The sequence below is a fragment of the Lissotriton vulgaris genome, chromosome 8 (genome assembly GCF_964263255.1).
Source record: "Lissotriton vulgaris chromosome 8, aLisVul1.2, whole genome shotgun sequence".
In the NCBI taxonomy this organism is placed as follows: domain Eukaryota; kingdom Metazoa; phylum Chordata; class Amphibia; order Caudata; family Salamandridae; genus Lissotriton; species Lissotriton vulgaris.
The window spans coordinates 531,700,302-531,723,781 of record NC_141696.1 but is presented as its reverse complement, the minus strand read 5'-3'; the positions used below and the strand labels follow the sequence as shown (position 1 = coordinate 531,723,781).

At 44.1% G+C, this 23,480-nt stretch overlaps 1 protein-coding gene across 1 annotated transcript in view; it reads right to left on the bottom strand.

Annotated features, from left to right (window-relative positions):
- Positions 1–23,480, bottom strand: part of TUBGCP3 (tubulin gamma complex component 3) — a 418,028-nt gene that overhangs the window by 48,354 nt on the left and 346,194 nt on the right. Inside the window, exons 17-19 of the mRNA XM_086934339.1 lie at positions 22,167–22,302; positions 11,231–11,319; positions 10,991–11,122 (exon numbers count right to left, since the gene is read on the bottom strand). Coding sequence (XP_086790465.1) covers positions 10,991–11,122; positions 11,231–11,319; positions 22,167–22,302 — 357 coding nt within the window. The remainder of the gene's footprint in view (positions 1–10,990; positions 11,123–11,230; positions 11,320–22,166; positions 22,303–23,480) is intronic.

Genomic DNA, 23,480 nt, shown 5'->3' with positions numbered 1-23,480 from the left:
GCTTGGAAGGATGGGGAGCGAGATGTGGGAAATACTCCACAGGCGGTCGTTGGACCACTCAAGAGAAGAGATTGCATATCAACTGCTTAGAATTACTGGCAGGTTCATTTGCAATTCGCTGTTTTACACCCAAAACAGCGAAATGCTGTGTGACATTACGCATGGACAATGTTTCGGCAGTCCGCTATGTCAACAAACTGGGCGGTCCACATTCCAAGGGCCTAACGGACCTTGCCAAGAGTTTTTGGGATAATTGCTTGAACAAAGGTATTTCGGTTATAGCGGAACATATTCCGGGCCTGAGCAACGGTATCGCAGACTGGTACTCCAGGAATTTCAGAGATTCAAGCAACTGGAGATTAGACAGACAGATCTTTCTGGCCATTCAATCAATATGGGGTCCATACAAGACAGACCTTTTTGCAGATCGCCTAAATACACAACTGAAGGAATTCTTCAGTTGGAGACCGGACCCTCAATCTCAGAATGTAGATACCTTCCTACAAGATTGGAGAGGTCTGAGACCTTATGCCTTCCCGCCGTTTGCATTACTCCCTCGGCTTCTCCTTCATGCTCGACGCTACCACGACATCATAACTGTAATAGCTCCTCTTTGGAGGTCCCAAGCCTGGTTTCCAGTCATTCTGGAAATGAGCATAGACTTTCCAATTCTAATACCCCCTTTCAGGGAAATGCTCTTGGGTCCAGAGGGAGACGTCCATCCCCTCGTGGATCAGGGTCTTCTAACTCTGACGGCCTGGAGGATTTCAGGAGACAATGGCAAATCCCTGGGCTTTCGCCAAATGCTTTCAGACTCATTTCTGTGTCGTGGGCTCAAGGTACAAGAAAGGCATATCGACTGGCATGGAGCAAATGGGTTCGCTGGTGTCTTCAACGAAGTCACGATCCCGTTTCAGTTGATCTAGTTCATGTTATCAACTACCTTTCTGAACTTCTTACTTCAAGACTCTCTTATAGAACCGTTAATGTCTATAGATCTGCAATTTCTGCAGGCCATTCCCTCATTGATGGTCTCTCCGTTGGACAGAATTTACTCACTAAAAAAATCATGAGAAGCATGAGAGTCATTAACCCTCCAACCGCTAAATATACCGCCCATTGGGACGTAACACTGGTACTCCGGACCTTATCATCCTGGGGGGAGAACTCTTCCCTTTCTTTGAAACGTATCTCTTTCAAACTTACTGTTTTATTATGTCTGGTATCTTTCAGAAGAACCTCCGATGTCAAAGTTCTAGATATTTCTAGCAGATCCTTTCAACCAGAGGGTGTATGTTTCTATCTTAAGAGAAGAACTAAAACTTTATCTTACTCTATTTTCTACCCCTTCTTTCCTCAGAATGAAAGACTTTGCGTGGTTAAATGTCTGAAAGAGTATGAGAGGAAGACTGCTAGTCTAAGATCAAATGAAACTCAGTTATTGATCTCCTTTAGATCTCCCCATAAAGGAGTTTCTTCTCCAACTCTAGCCAGATGGGTGAAAGGAGTTATGTGAAAAAGTGGTGTGAACACCTCTATTTTTGGAGCGCATTCCCTTAGGGGCGCTTCTGCTTCTAAAGCCTATTTTCTTGGTGGTGGTTTACAAGAAATTCTTAAGGCGGCAGACTGGTCTAATGATACTATGTTTAGATCTTGCTACTTTAGACCAATCTCTAATGTGATTGATAATGTTCTTAATGCACTTTGAACTTGCATAATATGGCCTCCGTGTCGTGCCATAAAATTTAGATTTTTCACAGCCTGCTGGGCAGAAAATCTGGATTTTATCAAGGACACGGAGGCTAATATTATCCCGCCTCTACTTTTTAATATGATTTGTAACCCACCCTTTTTGTTTGAACAATATCTCGGTAATGTATTCTTCTTCTTTCAGATTAAAATCTACTGGTTCAGAAGCTGAGATTTTATTCGTTGGAATTCTGATGCTGAAAGTTTATTTGTTGGAATCCTGAAAGTTTATTCGTTGGAATCCTGAAAGTTTATTCGTTGGAATCCTGTTCCTTAATCTTTTCTTCACATTGATCATCTTTCTTCGCAGCCTGACAAGAAGGAAAATGCCTGATCAGAGAGGGACTAGTCTTCTCTTTAGAATGTTCACAAAGTTCTATTCCATTATTGCTGCTGAGCTGTGGTAATAAAGGAGATTTGCATAATATTAGCCTCCGTGTCCTTAATAAAATCCAGATTTTCTGCCCAGCAGGCTGTGAAAAATCTAAATTTTCTTAATCTCCTCATATCTTTCACTGCTGGGTCCAACTAGTGCCAAGAAGCTTCAGTCTACGTTCATACAAAAATACTATAAAGCAACATTAGACTGAACAGGCATGCAGTGGATAAAGCCGACCACGGCAGATCCATGGAAGTGTGATTGTTTCTGTACAGCCCTTGTGAGATGGCAATAATGCAGTTAATGTAAGCGGTACGGACAAGGATAATGCCAATATGTCACTCTAGCAATTCCTCACTGTGCACAACAGCTTTTCTCTAATGGAGATCGCAAGACTCTGCTTCAATGTGTTCTCTTTTGAATGGTGCTCCTTGGACTTGTGTATGATGAAAAGAACCCGTACACCTACCATCTAGCCTGGTTTCAAGAAAGGTACAATTGCTGCAACAAATTTAAAGAGGCCAGTCAAGTACCTTGCACTCCCCTTAACAACTGCGCCTTCAGTAGCTAGTAAGCGCACCGCCACACCACCATGCAGTGAAAACATTTTTTGGGGACTATTTTTGACCAAATAGTTTACAAAACATTGGTAGTGCTGGCCACTTATCACAAAAGAAAGCCATTTTTAAATTTTTGGATGGAAGGGTATGCAAAATATTGCATCCTGAAAATGAAGACAACATATTTGCCTTGTTGTAAGAAGATAACCTTGACTGTCACCGCTGGAAACAACTGCTTTCTAAAGCACTTGTTGAGCGGTCTTGGACCAATGATGGCCACTGGAATCGGAACATTCGTTTTTTGGCTCTACAAGGCTTCTCATCATCATTTTATCGTGTGATTAATTAAAATCTTTACAATATTTGCAAAAAATAAAAACACAACAGCAAATACAAAAGGCTAGTATAAATGAAGAAAAATCAGAATAGTCTGTCTCAGAAAATGTCCTCTACAAGGCTTCTCTATTTTTCCCTTTAGGGGAAGGAGATACTCTACTTTTTTAATTTTTTTTTTATTTTTATTGGGAAAAATGGTACATCTAAGGACAAATCCATAAGTTAATACATACATGATAAAAAGCATAAGTCATACAATTGATATATTTACAAACATTTTTTCAGTTAAACCTAATAGCAGGAGGGAAATAATTTACAAGAGGGAAAAACAATTTCGGGTACTTAAAAGAGCGTGCCTTTTAACCACTTCTATCAGCTCTCCAGTTTGTTACAGGAGCCCATAGGCGCACACCCTTCAAACGCTCCCTTTTGCCTCTATATTCATAGAGGCATGATTCTATATTATGGATTCCCAACAGTTGGAGAGCCACATCAGGAAGGATTGGGGATTCAAATCCTTCCATGCAGCGGAGGTTAAAATTCGAAGTACCGCAACAGATAAAAACACTAGACCTCTATCGTCTTCCCTCAGACCCAGCTTAGAATCTATACCAAAGAGCATTAAGGTGGGGATAGGTCGATGGAATGACCTAGCAGCCCCTCCAGAAATTTCATTATCTCATTTTTAACAATATCTAACAGTTTACAAGAAGAAAACATATGTATGATGTCAGCCTGATTTTCGTTACATCTGGGAAAGTTATCATTTTCACTTATACCCCAGTCATATATCTTCGCTGGTGTGTGATAAATTAAAAATGGTCTTATAATGTTGCGCGCGAAGATTTGAATATCTTTTTATTCAAAGAGAGAGCAAGATCTAAATCGACATCTCCCAGTTTTAAAGCCCAATTTGACTCAACCTCAATATCATCCTGAATTCGCTCCGATATACAATTGCATATAATCTTGATCTTCCTATAGCCTCTGTTTAGTATCTTAATCATAGGGAAGTCTGTTGTCACTGAAATCCGTGGCCTTACTGACCTAATCGTGCAGGTGACTTGGCCGTATACTAGCCAATGATTGGCTGGAATGCCGAATCTTTCCTGCAATATTTCAAACCCTCGGATTTCACCTCCTTCCAAAATATCTGCCAAAGATCCAATTCCCATCCTTTTCCAAATCAGCAAGTTACTATAGTTTTTTAGATGGGGAAAGAGACGAATTATACAGTTGTACATAGGAGTTTACTTTCGGGATATTAAACATTTTCATGATGGCTTTCCATGCCTGCCATGCCCCATACAGTGACTTCAAACTCGTTTTTTTATAGAAGCTTCGCTATAATTCACACTGAAATAGGTCTGTCGCCTTATCGCCCAATAAAATCTTGTAAATTTGAGGAGGAGACTGCTCATCTACAGACCCAGATACTGTTTCAGATAAAGATTCAGAATAAAATAGGGTGCTCATTTGAGATAAAAGACAGGCCCAGTGGTATAATCTTAAATTCGGAAGTGCCATCCCGCCCCTTTCTCTAGGTAGCGATATTAAGTTTGTAGAGCGCCTTACCCTTCAGTATTGCCAAACAAATCTAATAAACATGGATTCAAGGTGTTTCATAACCTTGTCATCTATTAATAGTGGAATGGCGCGGAATAGGTACAGTACTCTAGGGAACATCGACATTTTTACTGCATTCACCCTACCTACTAGCGAGAGATGTAATACATCGATTCTTTTTAATTCCCTCTTGATATTCTTAATAAGCGGCAAGTAGTTCTCATTAACAATTTTTCCCACATTAGCATTAATTTTGACCTCTAAATACATGGCAGAATCGACAAATCTATGATCAGTTTCGATAATATTTTGGGTGCAAATGACTTGTGTTTTTGATTCATTTAGTAGGTATCCTGACTCCTCCCCAAACAATTTAGCCATCTGAATCAAGACAGGGAAGGTTTGTTGCAGATTGTTTGTTATAACCGCAAGGTCGTCCGCATAAGCCAGTATTTTATTTGACGAACCATTGCAGATTACTGGAGTTATCTCTGGGCTGCCAAGGATACCCTGGATGAGGGGGTCAATATACATAGCGAATAGAATAGGGGAACAGGGACACCCCTGACGGGTCCCCCTCTTTAAATGAATCACCCCTGATTTCTCGCCCATGGCAGTCACCCTAGCTACCGGCTCTATATACATAGCTTTAAGGGCTCCTATTATATTGGAACCAAATCCTCTAGCCGCTAAGATGGCCCAGAGAAAGCTCCAATCCACACTATCAAAAGCCTTCTCTGCGTCAAGCAGGATCATGGCCATCTCCCCTCCCGCAGCAGCCTGGGCATCAAACAATGATATTGCCCTACATGTGTGGTCAGTTGTGCCCCGGCCGGGGACAAACCCATGCTGCCACGGGGATACGAGACCACCAATGACCCTGCCCAACCGCTTTGCCAGAATGTTTGAGTAGAGCTTTGTATCAGAATTGATCAATGATATGGGGCAATAGGATCCGGCCATTTCAACTGGTTTCCCCTTTTTATGAAAAATTGCAATGTTTGTCTCTTTCCAAGAGCCAGGTGTTAATCCCGAACACATGACCCCGTTAAACAGATCCACCAAGAGTGGGGTAATTTCAGCTTCTATAGCTTTGTATACTTCGAGGGGAATCCCATCGGGACCTGATGCCTTCCCCGAAGCTAGTTCCCTTAATGCTGATGTTACCTCCGCTTGTGTAATTTCCTCGTCAAGTTCTTTTTTTAGCTGACTCCTCTAGTAAGGGACCACGATCTCGTAGTCCTTCCCCAGGTTTTTTACTGGGTTCTTCCTGCTCATAAAGCTGCTGACAGAATTTTTCGAATACTCTTAAAATATCCCTACTTTCTGTAAGCCTGACCTCATCCTCTTCGAATACAGACAATGGTATTCCTCGCTTTCTCCTGCCTTATCCAGAGAGCTAGCGCTCTTCCTGCCTGCTCCCCAGTCTCATATCTTTTGACCCTATTCAACTGGTATTCTCCTATGGTTTTATAGTTACCTCTTTCTAGAGTGCAGCTTTAATTACCAATAACGCTTCCAGACTTACAGCGATATTTGTCCCTATTGCTATATCTTACATATGTTGCTTTTCTGCTTTTACTAATTCTGTCATTAAAGCCTCGATCTTACTCCTATCTTCCCTCCTCAATCTTGCTGAACAACTGATTGTTTCGCCCCTCAGCGCCGCCTTAAAGGCTTCCCAAACCATATTTCTAGAGGTGCTATACCTGTTAGCTTCAAAAAATTGTCACCCATTTTTTCAGATGATCTGTGAATCTAATGTCGCGAAGGACCAGGAATTAATTTTTCTTTTCCTCTGACCTAAATTGTACGTTAAAACTAGGGGATTATGGTCAGAGATCACTTTAGGAAGTTTAGTGATGTCTACTTTGGGTAATTCGGAGGATGAGATTAAGAAATAATCCTTCTTCGTATATCTTTGTGCTGGATAGGAAAAATATGTAAATCCATAATCCAAAGGATATTTTGACCCCCAAACATCATGCATCCCATGGGAACCTAATAATGATTGAATAGATTGAAAAACCTTGGGTTTGTGGCCCACATATGGTGCAGAACCGGCCCAGTCCGCCGAAATATTAAGATCCCCAGCTATTATCAGCGGGGTAGACCACCCCACTAGTTCAGTTTCTAGGAAATCAAATATCTCGGGCTCATCCTGATTTGAACCATACGTTACACATAGCGTAAAGCCCAGATCTAATTCAGCCACTGCCCATCTTCCATTACTATCTGCTTTCCCTTTTTTTACTTTACAAAAGGGAGCCACAAATTAATATAGCTACACCCCGAATTGTGGACGTCTGTGTAGAACAAACAGCTAATTCAAAGCCACTCATACAAAGTTGGTTAGGTTTGGACCATGGGAGATGGGTCTCTTGTGTACAGACTATATCTAATCTTTCATGCCTTATTAAAAAAGCCAGTCTCTGCCTCTTCCTCCAATCGTTCAAGCCTCCCGTATTAATGGTGCATATTCTAATGCTTGTCATGTACTTGTATTTGTATCACAACACTTAAATCCCTTACCATGTAATTGTCCTTCTGATCATATCTTTGTCCTGAATTGTACCACTTCCCTTTTTCTCCCTTTTTCCATCCAATCACCTCCCAAGCCCAACCCTCGTACCACCCTCCTCCCCTTTTGCCTTCACCACCCTCCCACCCACCCTCCCCTGCTCTCCCCTCTTCGTGAGGCACACAGACGTTGTCTGTGTTGGTGATGGAATGCAGTGATTACAGTGAGGGCGCTTATTATTCAATACAATTATCTACCCAAATTGGTGAGCCCAAAACAAATCTACTCCACTTTTAAACAATTGACAATTGAAAAGATCCAAAATAAGAAGGAGAAAAGAAATAACACAGAATATCCAGAATATCCAGAATTTCGCAAACCTATGCTGTTGCCGCTAAATTCAACTAGCAACTGCCATATATATCAGACATTAACAATCAATAGTCACAATGAGTCCAAATATTCTTGCACCTAAATCTGAGGAGAAGAATAAAGTCTTGCCCTTATTTATAATCTTCAACTGTGCAGGGTTTAGCAGAAAGGCCTGCAAGTTCTTATCCTGACAGGGCTTTATCATCCCTCTCAACCGCCATCGCCTCTCTACCGTAGTGTGGCAGAAATCTGGCCTAACAAAGAACAATATTCCTTCAACATTTCTTTTCGCGGTTGGTTTTGCCAGGTCTGATATAGCTTGCCGTAAGATAAAGTTTCCAATATAGATCAGTACTGCTCTTGGGTAGGCCCCCTCCTTAGTATTCCTTTTCAGGGTAAAAGGGATACGGTGGACTCTTTGAACTTCAGTGGACCAATTCCATCCATTAAGCTCGGGGAATGCCTATGTGTAAAGCTTGATTATATATGCTTTAATGTCAGACCCTTCATTTCCCTCCGGAATTCCCGACACGCGAAGGTTGTTCCTGCGCAGTCTATTTTCCATTTCTTCCAATTTCCACTGGATATCGGTCATCTGAACATCATATGAGCCAACTTTAGAGACCGCAGCTGCCACCTCAGTCTCAGTAGATACAATCCTGTCTTCTAAATTTGCCACTCTATCGCCTGTAGTTGCACAAACTTTAGATAATTTTGTAACTACCCCTGCATTTTTTTCATTGCGGTATGGGCTTTTTGGTTGTCCCTACGAGTTTCCTCCCTATGAGCGATAATCTCTTGATGTATTCTCTCTAGGAGTGACATCTGGGCGGACTCCAAGGCAAAACCATCCTGTAAAGAACCATCCATAGGCTGATCTCAGCTTGGTTCATGTTTTTTAGTAACACCTGAAATCTTTAACGCTGTTGCTGGTTGCTCTAATTCTGGGTCACTTTCAGAGTCTATATAGGAAGAACCAACTTCTTCATCTTCAGACCATTCTTGGCTATCGGACGCGGAGTAAAAAGCCTCTCTTGGGGCACTCTCCTTCACGACCCCATTTTGACCTCCGATACTCTCTACCTTCAGCGTCTTTTAGTGGCTATGTTTTTCTGGTTTTAAAGCTACACACTTCAGTATATGGCCAAACTGATGACATCCAACACCCATCTCTCAAAAAAGATTTTCTTCAAAGCTTCCATGTAATGGGATAGTCTGTCTCTCACTGGCGTGGAGTAGGAGCATTAATAGAGTATATCCACTTCGTGTCTTGGGTCGTGGACTGAGAAAGCCCTTCTACACTTAAAAGCTGGACAGATGTACTGGAATCTTTCTTAGTAACAATAGCATGCTTGCTAGTAAGAAGAAGGACTGAAAGAACTGACGTAGGTTGTACTTAATAGCACCTATTTATGGTATCTGTGCTAATCCACTATTGAACTGAAGGGAGGTCCTTCACATCCTAAAGTTAAATGACCGATATCTCCATACTAGCCTTTGTTGTTGGTAAAGAACTGACTAAGAGTTTGTTATTTGGGTAAGGGACAAGGGGTCTGCCTGTTAGTGGGCATGCCTACGAGGCTCGACTACACCTCCTGAGGAAGTACCCCACAGGCAATCTTCTTTGCTTAAAACTGCTGCAATCACTAACTGCCTGAAGCAGAAGCTGGACATATCACTGCTGTTCCAATAAACTGATGAGGCAAACTACTTCCCTCACTGTACCTTTCACCTAATGTGAAATGGACTCATTGTTCGGCCACCAGCCAATGCAGTTCCTTCAAAGCTCTGAAAAATGGTCACATTTCCAGACCTAAATGGTCCTCTTTACAGCAAAGTTCTGTACCAGTTGAAGAATTGCCAATTACTAAACAGGCAGACCGAGGTCTAGACGACTGCATTAGTCTATTTCAGAGAGCAGACTCAACAGTATGGAAATATGGCTAGTCTTAGAGATAAATGGGAGGAATGTCCTCAAACCCGTCAGCATGTCAAAGCATGCACTAGCCATCACACTAACCTGCACCGTTAGAAATAATTCTTGAACTAATAAAACAACCAACAACTTAGTTTTTGAAACTGGAGTAGAAAGTACTGCGACGAAGAGGCCCCAAGACACTGCCCCAGCTGTCCTTGTTGAGCCACGCAGCACCATTTTCCCAACACTGAATATCAGTCGGTGTGGCCCACCCTCTGATGAACTGTGCCCCAAGCCTCCAACAATATCCTGGCAGACCTGGGAGCAGGTCTATCAAGCCTAATAATGAGGCGCATGTCATCCCCAAAGACAGGCCAGTGCACCCAAAAACGATGTTATCAGTTCCGATAAAGGTTAGACAAACGCCAAAGAGAAAGGGCATGTGCAATGCATACTTGATAGTGAAATGGTCTGTATGTATGCAGGAAATATGTATGTATTATCCCTAAAAAGCAAACCTATCCACAAGGCAGTGAACCCCTGCACAAGGTCAAAGACTAGCATACAGTAAATGAGTGATATATGAGGTAGCTGGGTTGTGGACAGGTACTGCATTGTGATATATTGTGCTTTAAAGAGGGTGTTCATAAATTTGAGCAACTTTGGGCAGTGTTGATGGATAGGGTTATGAGTCCAGATCTTGAGTGCATAGATGGAAAAGGTGTGCTGCCTTGTTTTTCCTTTTTTACGCTTTTCGATCTGCAGTCTGAAGGGGTCCTGGCTGTGCCAAAACCACCAGAGATGGTGAGCTAGTCTGCAAGAGAAGTAGGGATGTTGGTTGTGATGGCTTTGCAAATGATGCAGCCGTTTTGAAGATAGTGCGGGATAGGGAAGACAATAGAGTTCCATATATAATAGGGGTGACATGATGGGATCATATTTCTTCTGGCCCTGGTTGGGACGTGCTGTGGCATGTTGGATGCTCTTAAGGCGTGCCAGTGTGGAATCTGGGGGTTATAGGGCAACACACTACCACTATTCAAATGCAAGAGTACAGTTCTGAAGTTGTTTTCTGAAAGAAACACTCTTTAGAATAGTAAAGAGCAGGTACCAGGCTGTCCTTGTTTTTTTCAGCAATGCCGAGGTCATCCTATGGCAGACATATATGCTGCATACTGATTTTAAGGAACCAATATTATTGCACCAGCTATTTATTGATATACGCTCTATATGAAGGTCTGAAGTGTGAAAGGAGAGAGTTACCTTGTGTTTAATTGTTGATAAGTGGGTACTGTTCCAAACAAATTAACTAATTTTACTGTTGTATATATGGATGTTGTTTTAATAGGATTTGTAAGAATTCTTGTGTGTGTTTTAAATGTATTTATTACTATGCACTTTAATGGTCACATGACCGAATACAGATATACGATTACTTCTATAAGAATTGAGGATTTCATCCAATCTATCTTACCATGTCTATTTCATAATCTGAAACTGATAACCAATATAAAATAAATGGAGACAAGAGAAAACCTAGCATATAATCAGGTTTATGGTCATCATAAGAAAAGAGGTAAGCGGCTTACTCTGGACTCAGCGTCAAGCAGGCATCGCGAGATCACAGAGTCCAAGAAAACCTCGTGGGCGGCGATGATGTGATCCAAGTCCTGTGCCTGCTGCACTTTGTTCCAGAGCTCATCCCACGAACATTCAAGCACCTAACAAAAAAGAAACAAACACTTCACTAGTTCCATCTAAAACACAAATCTGTTTAGGCAATTTAACCTCAGAGGCGACAAAAACACAGCATTTCATCCCAAGCATACCTCGAACGTGATGTAGTACTGCATCTGGTGTATGAAATGGACCATTTCCGAAGCCAGCACGTGACCCTGATGAAGCACTCCAGACATCTCTGCAACAAACAAGATATGTCAATGCAAGATCCTGTCTATGATGGAAGGATTTACATTACACAAGACTATTCTGCACACTGGTTTCCTACACGTCATCTCAGCTTCAACAACTATACAAATTAAACTCAAGATTATTCCTTAAAGACTGTTATTTTTGGCTTGAAAATTATTTAATAAGGCATGTGTCTTTCCAGAGTGGAGGTCTTTTCCAGAAACCGGGCAGATTCAACATTGTCATTTAGACCCTGAATCGAGAAACATAAAAGCACAGTGCTACATTATTAGTTTGGATCTAACATTTCAGGCTACTCTATAAACCATGTTCCTCAGGGCAGACAAATTTGATTAGTCTGCTGGAGAAGAACACCTGGTTTTTGCTTGAAAACATAAAATAATAAATTCTTAGTTTTACACGGTCCAATGTCTACTGTACAGTTCGGAAGGGTTGGGAAAAGGGGGTGGGGGGGGCAAGGGAGGGTTTCCCTTTTCATCAGTGAAGTCTTAATCAAGCTACAATGGTAATTCTTGAAAGTGAAACTAAAATAATAGGTTGTGCACTGCAATTATACAGCGCTTACTACCTATAACAAGGCACAATGGCGCATTTAATGGACGAAAAGCATGCTTCTCCGTATATTTTGGACCATCAGTGAGCGCTCATGGAGATGAATGTGGGACTGGATTTGCTGCCCCAGACTAATGAAACAAGCATTGGTAATTTGATTATTTGATTGATTTGATTATGTGATTTGTAGGGCGCTCGAATGCCCGAGGGCGTCTTGGCTCTGAATGCATTGGTAATGCATTGGTTTCGCCTATATATGAATAAAGAACGAATATGCTACTTACCAGTATGCATCTGTTCTTGGCATGTAGGGCTGACGACATTCATATCTGTGCATAGATCGCCGCCTAGTGTTGGGTCCGGATGATTGCACATTGTTGTCCTGGAAGAGTCTTCGAAGTATCACGAGATAGGTGGCTCCTCCCCTGGACTACAGTGCGCATGGGCATCGACTCCATCCCCAGATTGTTTTTAGCCATTGTGGCCAAGATGGAGTGAAACTCAGTGAATGATGACCATGCTATGAGTATATATGTGAATACTGCAGCTGCTACAGGCGCCGGAGAGGAGGGCGGGCGATATGAATGTCAGCAGCCCTACATGCCAAGAACAGATGCATACTGGTAAGTAGCATATTCGGTTCAAGGCATGTGGGCTGCTGAATTCATATCTGTGCATAGAATACATAGCAGTCCCTCCATTAGCGGCGGCCGCCCGTGCCAGCTGCAGCAGTTTGGAAAAGTGTCTTGAGAACAGCCTGCCCTACAGCTGCCTGCTGTTTGGAGTGCACATCAACACAGTAATGCTTAGTAAATGTGTGTGTGGTAGACCATGTGGCTGCTCTACATATGTCCTCTAAGGGTATGTTTCCAAGAAAAGCCATAGAGGCCCCCAACTTTCTGGTGGAGTGGGCTCTTGGTGGAATGGTAAGAGTGCGTTTTGCTTTTGCATAGCAGATCTGGATACATTTAACGATCCACCTAGCAATACCAGCCTTGGGGATAGGGTTACCTTTGTGGTGTGGCGCAAAGGCGACAAAGAGTTGCTTAGTTTTTCTAAAATCCTTGGTCCTATCAATGTAATACATTAGGGCCCGTTTAACGTCAAGGGTGTGGAGCATCCGCTCCGCCAGTGTCTCAGGATTTTGAAAGAAAACAGGTAATTCGATTGTTTGGTTGATGTGGAACTGAGACACAACCTTGGGCAGAAACTTAGGGTTAGTGCGGAGCACCACCCTGTTGGAATGAATTTGGATAAATGGCTCTTGGATTGTTAGGGCTTGCAATTCACTAACCTTCCGTAGCGATGTAATTGCTAGGAGGAAAGCCACTTTCCATGTCAAGAACTGAATCTCGCAGGAATGCAGTGGTTCAAAGGGAGGACCCATCAGCCTGGTAAGGACCACATTGAGGTTCCACTCAGGAGCTAGTGGAGTCCGTGGCGGAATGACTCGTTTGAGGCCTTCCAAAAAAGCCTTGATGGCAGGCACCCTGAAGAGGGAGAGGTGCTGCCTATTTTGGAGATAAGCGGCCATTGCAGACAGATGAATGCGAATGGAAGCATAGGCCAGATTACACTTGTACAGATGAAAAAGGTAACAGATGATGTTCTGAATAGAAGCATCCAGCGGGTTAATGTTGTGGTCCGCACAATAAATGACAAACCGCTTCCATTTTGCCGCATAGCAGGCTCTAGTAGTGGGCTTCCGTGCCTCCCGAATGATGTCCATACAGTCGGGGGGTAAGTGCAGGTAGCCAAACTCTAGGACTTCAGGAGCCAGATTGCCAGGTTGAGCTGTTGCGGATCTGGGTGCTGAATGTCGCCATGGCTCTGCGTCAGAAGGCTGGGTGTGAGATGCAGCCTCTGATGCGGTACCACGGACAGTTCTAGAAACGTGGTGTACCATGGTTGGCGAGCCCACGTCGGAGCAACCAGGATGAGAGTCATCGAGTGCTGCCTGAGCTTGCGTGCCACCAGCGGTATCAGAGGTGCTGGGGGAAAAGCGTACACAAATTTGCCTGACCAGTTCATCCATATCGCATTGCCCTGCGACTGTGGGTGTGGGAACCTGGCGGCGAAGCTTCAGCATTTTGCGTTCTCCTCTGTGGCGAACAGGTCTATCTCTGGATGACCCCACCTTTGGAAGTACGGCTGGAGTACTGATGGATGTATCTCCCACTCGTGCATCTGGTGGCTGTGCCTGCTGAGCAGGTCCGCCATCTGATTGTCCTTGCCCGGGAGATGCTCTGCCATGAGGAAGATGTTCCTCTGAATGGCCCACTTCCACATGCTCTGAGCCAGATGAGACAGCTGCGGAGAGTGTGTTCCTCCCTGCTTTTGAATGTAGTACATAGCAGTCATGTTGTCCGTCCGGATCAACACGACCTTGTTGCACAGATGTACTTTGAATGCTTTTAATGCCATGAAGATTGCCATCAGTTCCAGAACATTGATGTGCATCTTCCCTTGCTGTTGCGTCCATAGTCCCTGCACCTTGTATTGGAGTACATGCTCTCCCCATCCCTAGAGAGAAGCGTCCGTTGTCAGGATAATCTGTGGCACAGGCTCCTGGAACGGTCGGCCCTTGCAAAGGTTTTGTGGATTCCACCAATGCAGAGAGTTGTATGCCCGACCGCTCACCAACACTAGGTCTTTCAACTGGTTGTGAGCCTGAGCCCACTGACGTGCCAAGCACTCCTGAAGCGGACGCATATGTAGTCTCGCGTGCGGGACTATGGAGATGCAGGAGGCCATCATGCCTATCAACTGCATGAACACTCTTGCTGGAAGCGAGTGTTGAGGTCTGAATTTTTGGATCAACGATTGAATGCTGCTGACTCTCACTGAATTTGGCTGTGCTGTGGCCGCCAGAGAGTCTATGGTCGCACCCAGATACTGCCGTATGTGGGCGGGCTGGAGATGGGATTTTGGGTAATTCAGTGAGAATCCCAGATCGTGCAGGAGGTGAATGGTGTGGGACACGTGGTCGGCGCACTGTTGGGCCGACTTCGCCTGAATGAGCCAGTCGTCCAGATAGGGGTAGACATGGATGTTTTGACGTCTCAGACGCGCCGCCACCGTCGCCAGGCACTTCGTGAACACCCGTGGTGCCGTGGTGACCCCAAAAGGCAAAACCCTGAATTGGTAGTGCTGGTTTTGGATGGTGAACCCGAGGTATTTTCTGTGTGAAGGATGTAGTGGAATGTGAAAGTATGCATCCTTTAGGTCTAAAGTTGCAAGAAAGTCCCCCTGTTGGAGCATCGGGAGCACTTGCTGCAGTGTTAGCATGTGGAAGTGCTCTGACAGGATGTAGAAGTAGAGGGGCCTGAGATCCAGGATGGGCCTGAGGGACCCGTCCTTCTTTGGAATCAGGAAGTACAGAGAGTAAACTCCTGTGCCTCTTTCCTGTATGGGCACGAGCTCTATTGCCCTTTTGTAGCATGACGTTGACCTCATGCTGCAATAAGTGCAAGTGCTCGTCCGACATAGGACGGTGCCTTGGGGGTATGTTGAGGGGAGTGGATGTTAACTCCAGACAATAACCAAACTGGATAAGCTTTCTGACCCACCTGTCCGTGGTGATGGACTTCCACACGGGCAGGAACTGCTGGAGTCTCCCCCCGACCGGTGTTGTGTGGTCGGGGGGCAGTGACAATGCGTCACTGTTTGTTGGCGGTAGAGGACCTGGAGCTGTTGTTGCCACGTCCTCTGCCTTTGGCGCTGTAGCCGCGGTATCCACCTCGACTCTTGTTGGCATAAGTAGTCTGGGTGTTGCCTTTGTAGAACTGCGCGGACTGCGAAAGTTGACCCCTTGAGGTGCCCCTGGTATTGGAACAACGAAAGAACCCACTCCGAAACTGCTGGGACTGTAAGGCACCCATGGATTTTGCAGTGTCGGTGTCCTTCATTTTCTCAAGGGTGGTATCAACCTCAGGGCCAAACAGGTGATCTGGGTTGACCGTTTGGTTCAAGATGGTGGTTTGAATGTCCGGCTTGAACCCAGATATTCTTAGCCAGGCATGTCTACGAAGCATGACGCTAGTGTTAATGGCGCGTGCGGCGGTGTCAGCCGCGTCCAGAGCACACTTTATGGAAGCGTTGGAGATCAGCTTCCCCTCCTGTATTAGCATCTCAGCCCGTTCCTTATATTCATCGGGCAGGTGTTGCAAAAGGGTCTCTAGGGTATCGTAGTTGCCCTGTCATAGCGCGCCAGGAGCGCCTGCGTGTTGGAGATGCGCCATATGTTGGCTGCCTGCGCTGCTACCCTCTTCCCTGAAGCTTCAAAGACCTTCGATTCTTTGTCTGGGGGAGGAGCATCACCCGTAGTCTGCGAGTTGGCCCTATTCCGGGCATTGGAGACAACCAGGGAGTCCAGAGGCAACTGACCCCTAATATAAGTTGGATCTGTGGGCGCTGCCTTATACTTCTTGTTGATCCTCGGGTTGAAGACTCTCGCCCTGGTGGGTTCTTTGAAGACCTCAGCAGCGTGCTTCAAAACACCCTTCAGCATTGGCAGAGTTTTTACAGTCTTTTCAGAGACAGAAAAGGTGTCAAAGAGGAAGTCTACGTCCACAGGGTCAGCATGCAGCTGGACGTTGTGATTGGCCGCTGCCCATTCGATGAGGGCATTGAAAGCCGCAGAGTCTTCAGTGGGGGAAGTCTTAGCGGAGAAGAGCTGAGGGTCTAGCCCAGAATGTGGGTCCCCAGGCTCACCACCAGCAGACCAGGGCGCTGTCACATCCTCTGGATCTGTGTAGTTTGGATAGCTATATTCATCTTAGTCATCGCCCTCACCAGCGTCTACATCGGAGTGAGAGGGCGAGACCTCGTGAGCCTGTGGTGAAATGGGCTCCACCAAGGCTGGAGTACCAGCAGAGTTCGTCTTCCGCTTTAGTGGGATCTTGTACGACTCCAATTGGGGCTCCGGGGTGATTTTCCTCTTCAGGAGGGAAAGCCTACCTGTTTCGGCGTCGATGAAATTTTCTTGACGCTCTTCTTCTGAAAGCTGCCGAGGCCGCGGGCCATGGACCACCATCGATGCCTTCGGCGTCGAAGAGACCTTTTCGGGCACGCCGGCCCCCGGTTTAGCAGCGAAAGCCTTCCGCGCCGTTTTAGGCGGCAAGGTAAAAAGGATTGGCGTGGGCGCCATCACAGGTTTCTCCAGAGGCTTGGCCGGCGGAGGGTCCTTCGGCTCGACTGCTGCGGCGCCGTCCCTTATGCGCTGCAGGGACTCCGTGACCTTTTTCGTGAATGCGGCAGATGGACGTGCCGGTTCGACGGAGTCCTTAGAGGTCGGTTTCGGAGTGGAGTCCTTCAAGGTCCCCTTCGGAGTCGACACACTTGGCGCAGCCCCTTTCGCCTTGTGTGGAAGCGGGGCAGAGAGGGCCTTCGGGTCGTCTGTCCGCTTCTTCGGGTCGGTAAAAGACCTCTTGGGGGCGACCGTCTTCTTTCGATCGAGTCGACCCTTGCCGGCGTCGACAGTCTTCGGCGCCGATGTGGCCGTGTCCGACCCCTTCACCTTCGGCTTCGACGTAGTAGCCTTCGGGTCGGCCATTTTGATGTCGCCCTTCGGCTCGACGGCCATCTTAGAGGTCTTCGGCACCGAGGCCTCCGAAGTCTTCGATCCGACCAATGCGATGCGCACTTTCGGTTTCGATATCTCTGGCGTCGAGACCGTAGATTTCACTTTCGGTTTCTGTTTCACCGGGAGTGAATCGGTACCAATGTCCGTGGCCGGGCCATGAGGCGGGGCCGAGGAACTCGCTTCAAGGTCTTGGGTAAGGCCCGAAGGCGATCCCTCGACCTGGGCCTTATTGATCGGAACGGCCCCAGTGTCAGATTGAGGAAGCTCTTCGTCCGAGCTATCCTCCATTGCCCCAAGGGCCCCGTCGTCGTCTCCTACCTCCTCGACGACTTCACCGAAATCTTCGGCCTCTGCGTCGTAGTCGTCCTCGACCTCCGACGCGGGGTTAGATTCTGAGATGTCCTGGAGATCTTTATCCTCTACCTCCCCAGCATCGAAAATGTCCGTAGGCGCCGGTGCAGATCTCTGGGCCTCCAGGCGCGCAGCTCGACGGAGCTGGAGTGTCTTCTTGGACCGGAATCGCGAACAGGCCATACACTTGGCCTCGTCGTGGTCCGGCGACAGGCACTTGGTGTACACCGGATGGACGTCGATGTGTGGGTACTTGGAGTAACACACCGGACATCTTTTGAATGGACTTCGGTTTTCCATGATGGTTGATGAGTCTGGAGCGTCGACTAGGCCCTCCGCGCCGAAAGCACGCGGAAGTACAGAATCCGGCTCGGAGCCGAGGAAGGTTGCGAAGCCGAACGCAATCCTAAAGACCTTTTGGTCTCAAAGTTAAGTTAACAATGATTGATTCAGACAAGAGGGAACCAAAGACATCCGAACCCAATGGCGGAAAAAAACAATCTGGGGATGGAGTCGATGCCCATGCGCACTGTAGTCCAGGGGAGGAGCCACCTATCTCGTGATACTTCGAAGACTCTTCCAGGACAACAATGTGTAATCATCCGGACCCAACACTAGGCGGCGATCTATGCACAGATATGAATTCAGCAGCCCACATGCCTCGAACCTGTTTTTATCAATCATCGCCCTGGACAAAGGAAAGAGCTCCCTGACAGACACTGGGGAAGTGGAGAGGATGTGGCACAGCAGCCAGAGCTGCTGACTTGAGAGCTCGGGATTTCGATTCCAGTCTCTGTGAAGCAACAACCTGTGAATCTATCTACATCACAGAATTTTTCCGGGCGATAAACTGCTATATAAATATGCTGGAAGAGTAAAAAAGCAAAAGGTGGCAAAACTTTAGGAAAAAATAGTTCCAAAGCGGATGTTAATAGTATATCGGCTACGGGAAACTGATAAGAGAAGCAGAGGAGGAACAAGCATCGTAAATGCGGGAAAATATGCTACCTCCAATAGAAATGGGCGTAAAATAAATGGCACGCACAGGGACCAATGATAAGCCAGGTAAGAGAGAAGGCAGGATGTAAGCCCCTTTTAAATTTATATTAAAAACAATACATTGCTCGCAGGCGAAACCTAAAGACAAAACTGACGGCCCATTCGTACCCAGTAAGGGTTAATCTGGTACAGGTCACTATAAACGTCGTGAAAGAGGAGCTATGCATATCAGATCAGTCCCTCTCACAAGCCTAAAGAGACACTTTTTAAGGCACAGAAAGAATGATATTGAAACCCAATGAAGGATTTAGGGATCAGATATAAAAAGATTTAACACAAACCATGGATGAATATTTAGAAACTAAGCAATCACTTATGAGAAATGACGGATTTAATCCGAATAAAGTTTACATAATACAAGACAGTTCTTTATTTTTAGGAATTCCCTCGCATTCTTGCTGGTGAGCTTTTTAATGCTCTGCAAAGGTATGGCATTCCATAGAAAATGGAATCACGTGCAGTCAAAGCACTGAAGGCAAATATTTAGATAGACCGTTTTATCGTTCGCTTTCTGGAGACAGTGTGTAAAATTCACATTTGAATCACTTTCTATGTGTTATTTTGTATACAATACATTCCTATACAATACAACTCAATACATTTCACAAAAAAATGCACTTTTAGGCACAATGCTCAAAGGATTACTAACAATGGTTGCAGCTCTCCAATTAGGAAAACAGGCAAAGCTCTACATATTACATTCTAAAAGTTAAGAAACAAATAATAAAGCATTAACCATTCGTCGCTTGGTATCTGGCCCTTCAGTTCAAGCTTTAACTAATGTAGCCATGCTAATTTTCTGGCCTGGATACACTATTGTCAGAACACCACAGATTAACAGTCAACATAACCGTAGGCCTAATTCTGCCTTAATGTTCCTGATGGTCTTGGCCATCCATTCAGGATATAGCTGGGAATCAGATGACCAATTCCACCGGCATTCTACAACCTTTTAGTAGTACACCCAAGCTAAGCAAGAGGAGTGACATTTATTTTACCTCTAAATATCTGGTCTACTATAACTGTCAGAAGATCAAAAAACTTCCCGACTAAAGATGTAACCTCAGAAGCAATACAACCACATACAAGGGATTTACGAAATAGTAAGGAACTAGGTTTGGCCAGCATACCTAAACAACTTCATTGCTTATTCATACTCTTCCTACTTACAATTCTGTGTCTAGAGAAAGACAATATGCGAGGTAGAATGGACCCAACATTACAAAATTTAGCTCAAACTATGGGTGTTTTAAAAAAAGAACTGATGTTCCAATTGTTCTCTATATACGACTGTACAGTATTTGTATACCGAAATCAAGATTTATCCAAACATCTTTGTGGCAGACTATCTGGTGTACTTCCATATGGGTATCTGTCTTTTGGTACAACCCTATTTAAGAAATCATGTCCAACAAGCCCAAACTTCTAAATGTCAAATATAGTGGAAGATCAAAATATAGTAGCCAACTGAAGAAAATCCTAAAGAATAATAAATAAAAAAATAAACACAAAGCATTTTGCTTATACATATTAAAAAATGATTGACTGTTCTTCACAGTAATCCAAGCAAAGGAGAGAAACAAAGCAGGAGGCTGAAGAGAAGCAAGGAAGGAGAATGATGCTGAAGCACTAAGAGAAAACCATAAGCAACCAGGAATGGACAAGGAGCTTGTGGAAGAGAGATGCGCAGAAAAAATGGAATGCATTTACCCGACTAGGGCAACAGAGGAAAAAAAACTGACCGAAACAGAGCAAAACAAAAACAAGCAAATATGACTGAGGGTAAGAAAGAGTGAAAGACAGTGGAAATGTGGCACAGCCAATGGAAACGAAGGAAAGGAGAACAGATAAGGAGGAAAACACAGTAATTACTCAAATTACTTCATTATCCTTGACGGATCATAACCTAAGTTTTATTAGGAAAGCCCCCTTCTTTAGGCACGGAAGCATTACACAGCCTGATGATGGTTTGTGCCAGAGTGGAAATTTTGACTCTTGGCAGGAACTAGCCTGTAAAAAAATCTTTAACACAAATACCAAGCAATAAGCAAAGTAAAAATTCCATATAGTTTTTTTTTGGTTCTTGGAAGTGTAACACATTTATTGTGTTCAATGTGCTGTTTAAAATGAAATTCAAGTCTTCTTACGGTATTGTTCCTCTTGTTTTCTGCTGCCTGCTATTTGAATTGTTTAATAATCTAACAATATATTTTCCGATTATGTAATCTGAAATTATCAGATTGCTGTATTTGTCTTTTTCCACATTTATTAATAAATTAAAGTAATCCAAATAATATATGTTGACGGACTTACACAACAATGATCCAAAGTATTAATGAAGGAAGAAACTAAATTCCCTTTGGGAATCACCTATTTCAAAATGTCATACAGATGGCTAGGATGGGGCCAGTTACTGCCCACGGTGGGATCCTTTGAGGCATTCTTTCAAAATAAAGTGGCTAAATTTGAAACCAAGTGTGCGTCGATGACCGGGGGGGAAGGGTATGTGTGACCACACGCTGGATAAGTGGGGAACCTTTGGTTCTTAAAGAATAAGGTATACAGCAGTTGGGGGATGGCACCAGTACATCAGTAAAAAGTAGAGTGTGTGTTTGAACTGATGGGTGGTGAGCGGTGTACTTTTAATACTTTTTTCCATTTTGAACATCTGTATCAGTAATGGCAAACAAGATTTCTTTTGCTTTTAGGTCAGTAATATTGATGCAGATTTTGACTAATGTCATAGTGTTGTAGTCTCAGCTTTCTGTTCCGTCCTTCATTTCCTAATTAACCCCATCCGCTTAGTTACTTTTGCAGTTCTTGTATCAAGTCTACCACTTCATTCTGCACGCTCTCTTTTTTTGTAATGCCATTAAAGGGTCTGTGGACGTGGTGGCAGACTGAAGATTCACTCCTCCCACAAATGAGGACTTTGGGGGCAGGAGGAAGGGAAGAACCTTCCAAAGCTACTGGGGGATGCGGAGACTTCCCTCCTCTCCGGTTGAACCTTGGGTCTGTGGTTGTTAACTCAGTAATACAGAATGTTAAGAACTAATATGACTTGTTCACATTTTGAAATCTACTTATTCTAAATGACTTTTTCTACCAATGCGCAAAAGACAAACATGTTTTATGTTCCAACACTATTTGGAGCTCACTATTTGAAAATAAAATACTGCCAATTTCTGTTAGTAGGTCCAAACTCTACCTTTGTTTACTTGGATTTTCTCTGAAACCAATTGAGAAACAATTAATAGAGTTTGACTTGTGTTTAGAAGTATTCATACCTGGCATACTTTTAAGCAACTTTGCATTGCACATGTGTCCTTTCCATATGTCCGTAAGAATATACTCCATCCGCTTGGCTCGCCATAGGAAGTTAAATACCCTGAGGTAATGGCTCATGCATTCCCGTGTGAACACCTGAAATAGAAAGGGAGCAGGATCTTTAAGAAGAGGTTTGCTGATGTTCAATAAAAACACCTCCGCTCGTGAATTGATTTAACTGAGCAATGCCTAAACCACAAAGGACAGAGTGATCAATACTGCCTTACTCTGTGGAGACAAAGAGCAACCGCAAATCAATACACTCAAATTAGAATGTACACAATGTTGATCACTAACGTACTGGAAATGGGAATCTTCAGACTACAAGTAAATACTCTGTAAAACAAGCCCTGCAAACCTTATGAAAGAGTACTAGAAAGTTTCATCTTCTTCCCCATTTCAAAAAAGTAACTCGCTTGTTGCCATTCCTTTTTTGAAGGGTACCTACAACATCAAATCCTCTTATTCCACACCTAGAAACAAAGAGCGTTACTTCAACCAGTGGAAGGAAAAACACCCGACAAATAAAGAAAAATTAGTTATCTATATTAAATTTGGGACTCATCTATTTCTATCTCTTGATGAGATACTAACAATTGTGCGCAGCAATGTTGTTGTTGGGCTCCCACTGGAACACATTGCATCCCTCATGCATGTCTCCGCTCCTAAACATTTGGATTTCCTATAACCCACACCCACAGTTCTTAATTTTGGCCTTAAAAAAAAACCTTAAAACCTTTTGATGCAGCCAAGCCATAGAAAAGTGGTTGTACTTTAATTATTGAGACCAGCATTTTGTTCTTACGGCTAGTTCTTTTGCAAAGTCCTAGGTTATCAGTTACATGCTTAAGCCAAGCCTTCTACTTATGCCCAATACATCTTCTCACAGATTCCACAACGGTGTTGGCCCTGGAAGTGATGATGTAGCTCTATAAAGTTGCAGCGAATACCCATGATGACAACACCACCTTAATTTCCTGCACCATGGGAGCAAGAAAAAAATATGGAGACAGCCATTCAGAGTTATAATGGGAGGAAAACAGATTTAAGAATTACAAAAACAAAAAAGAGAATAGAATGACCAACCTCCTAGCTCTACTCTGATGCCTGCGCAGCTCAAAAGTGCCCCAAGCGAAGCTTGGATAACAGGAAATCTGAAGACGAACTGAAAACTAAAATTCCTCCCAAAAAGAAGGGGAGAACATATTAGAATAAATGAGAAATTATTAATGATGCAAAGAATTTAACAGACATATTTCTATTGTTTTTCATTA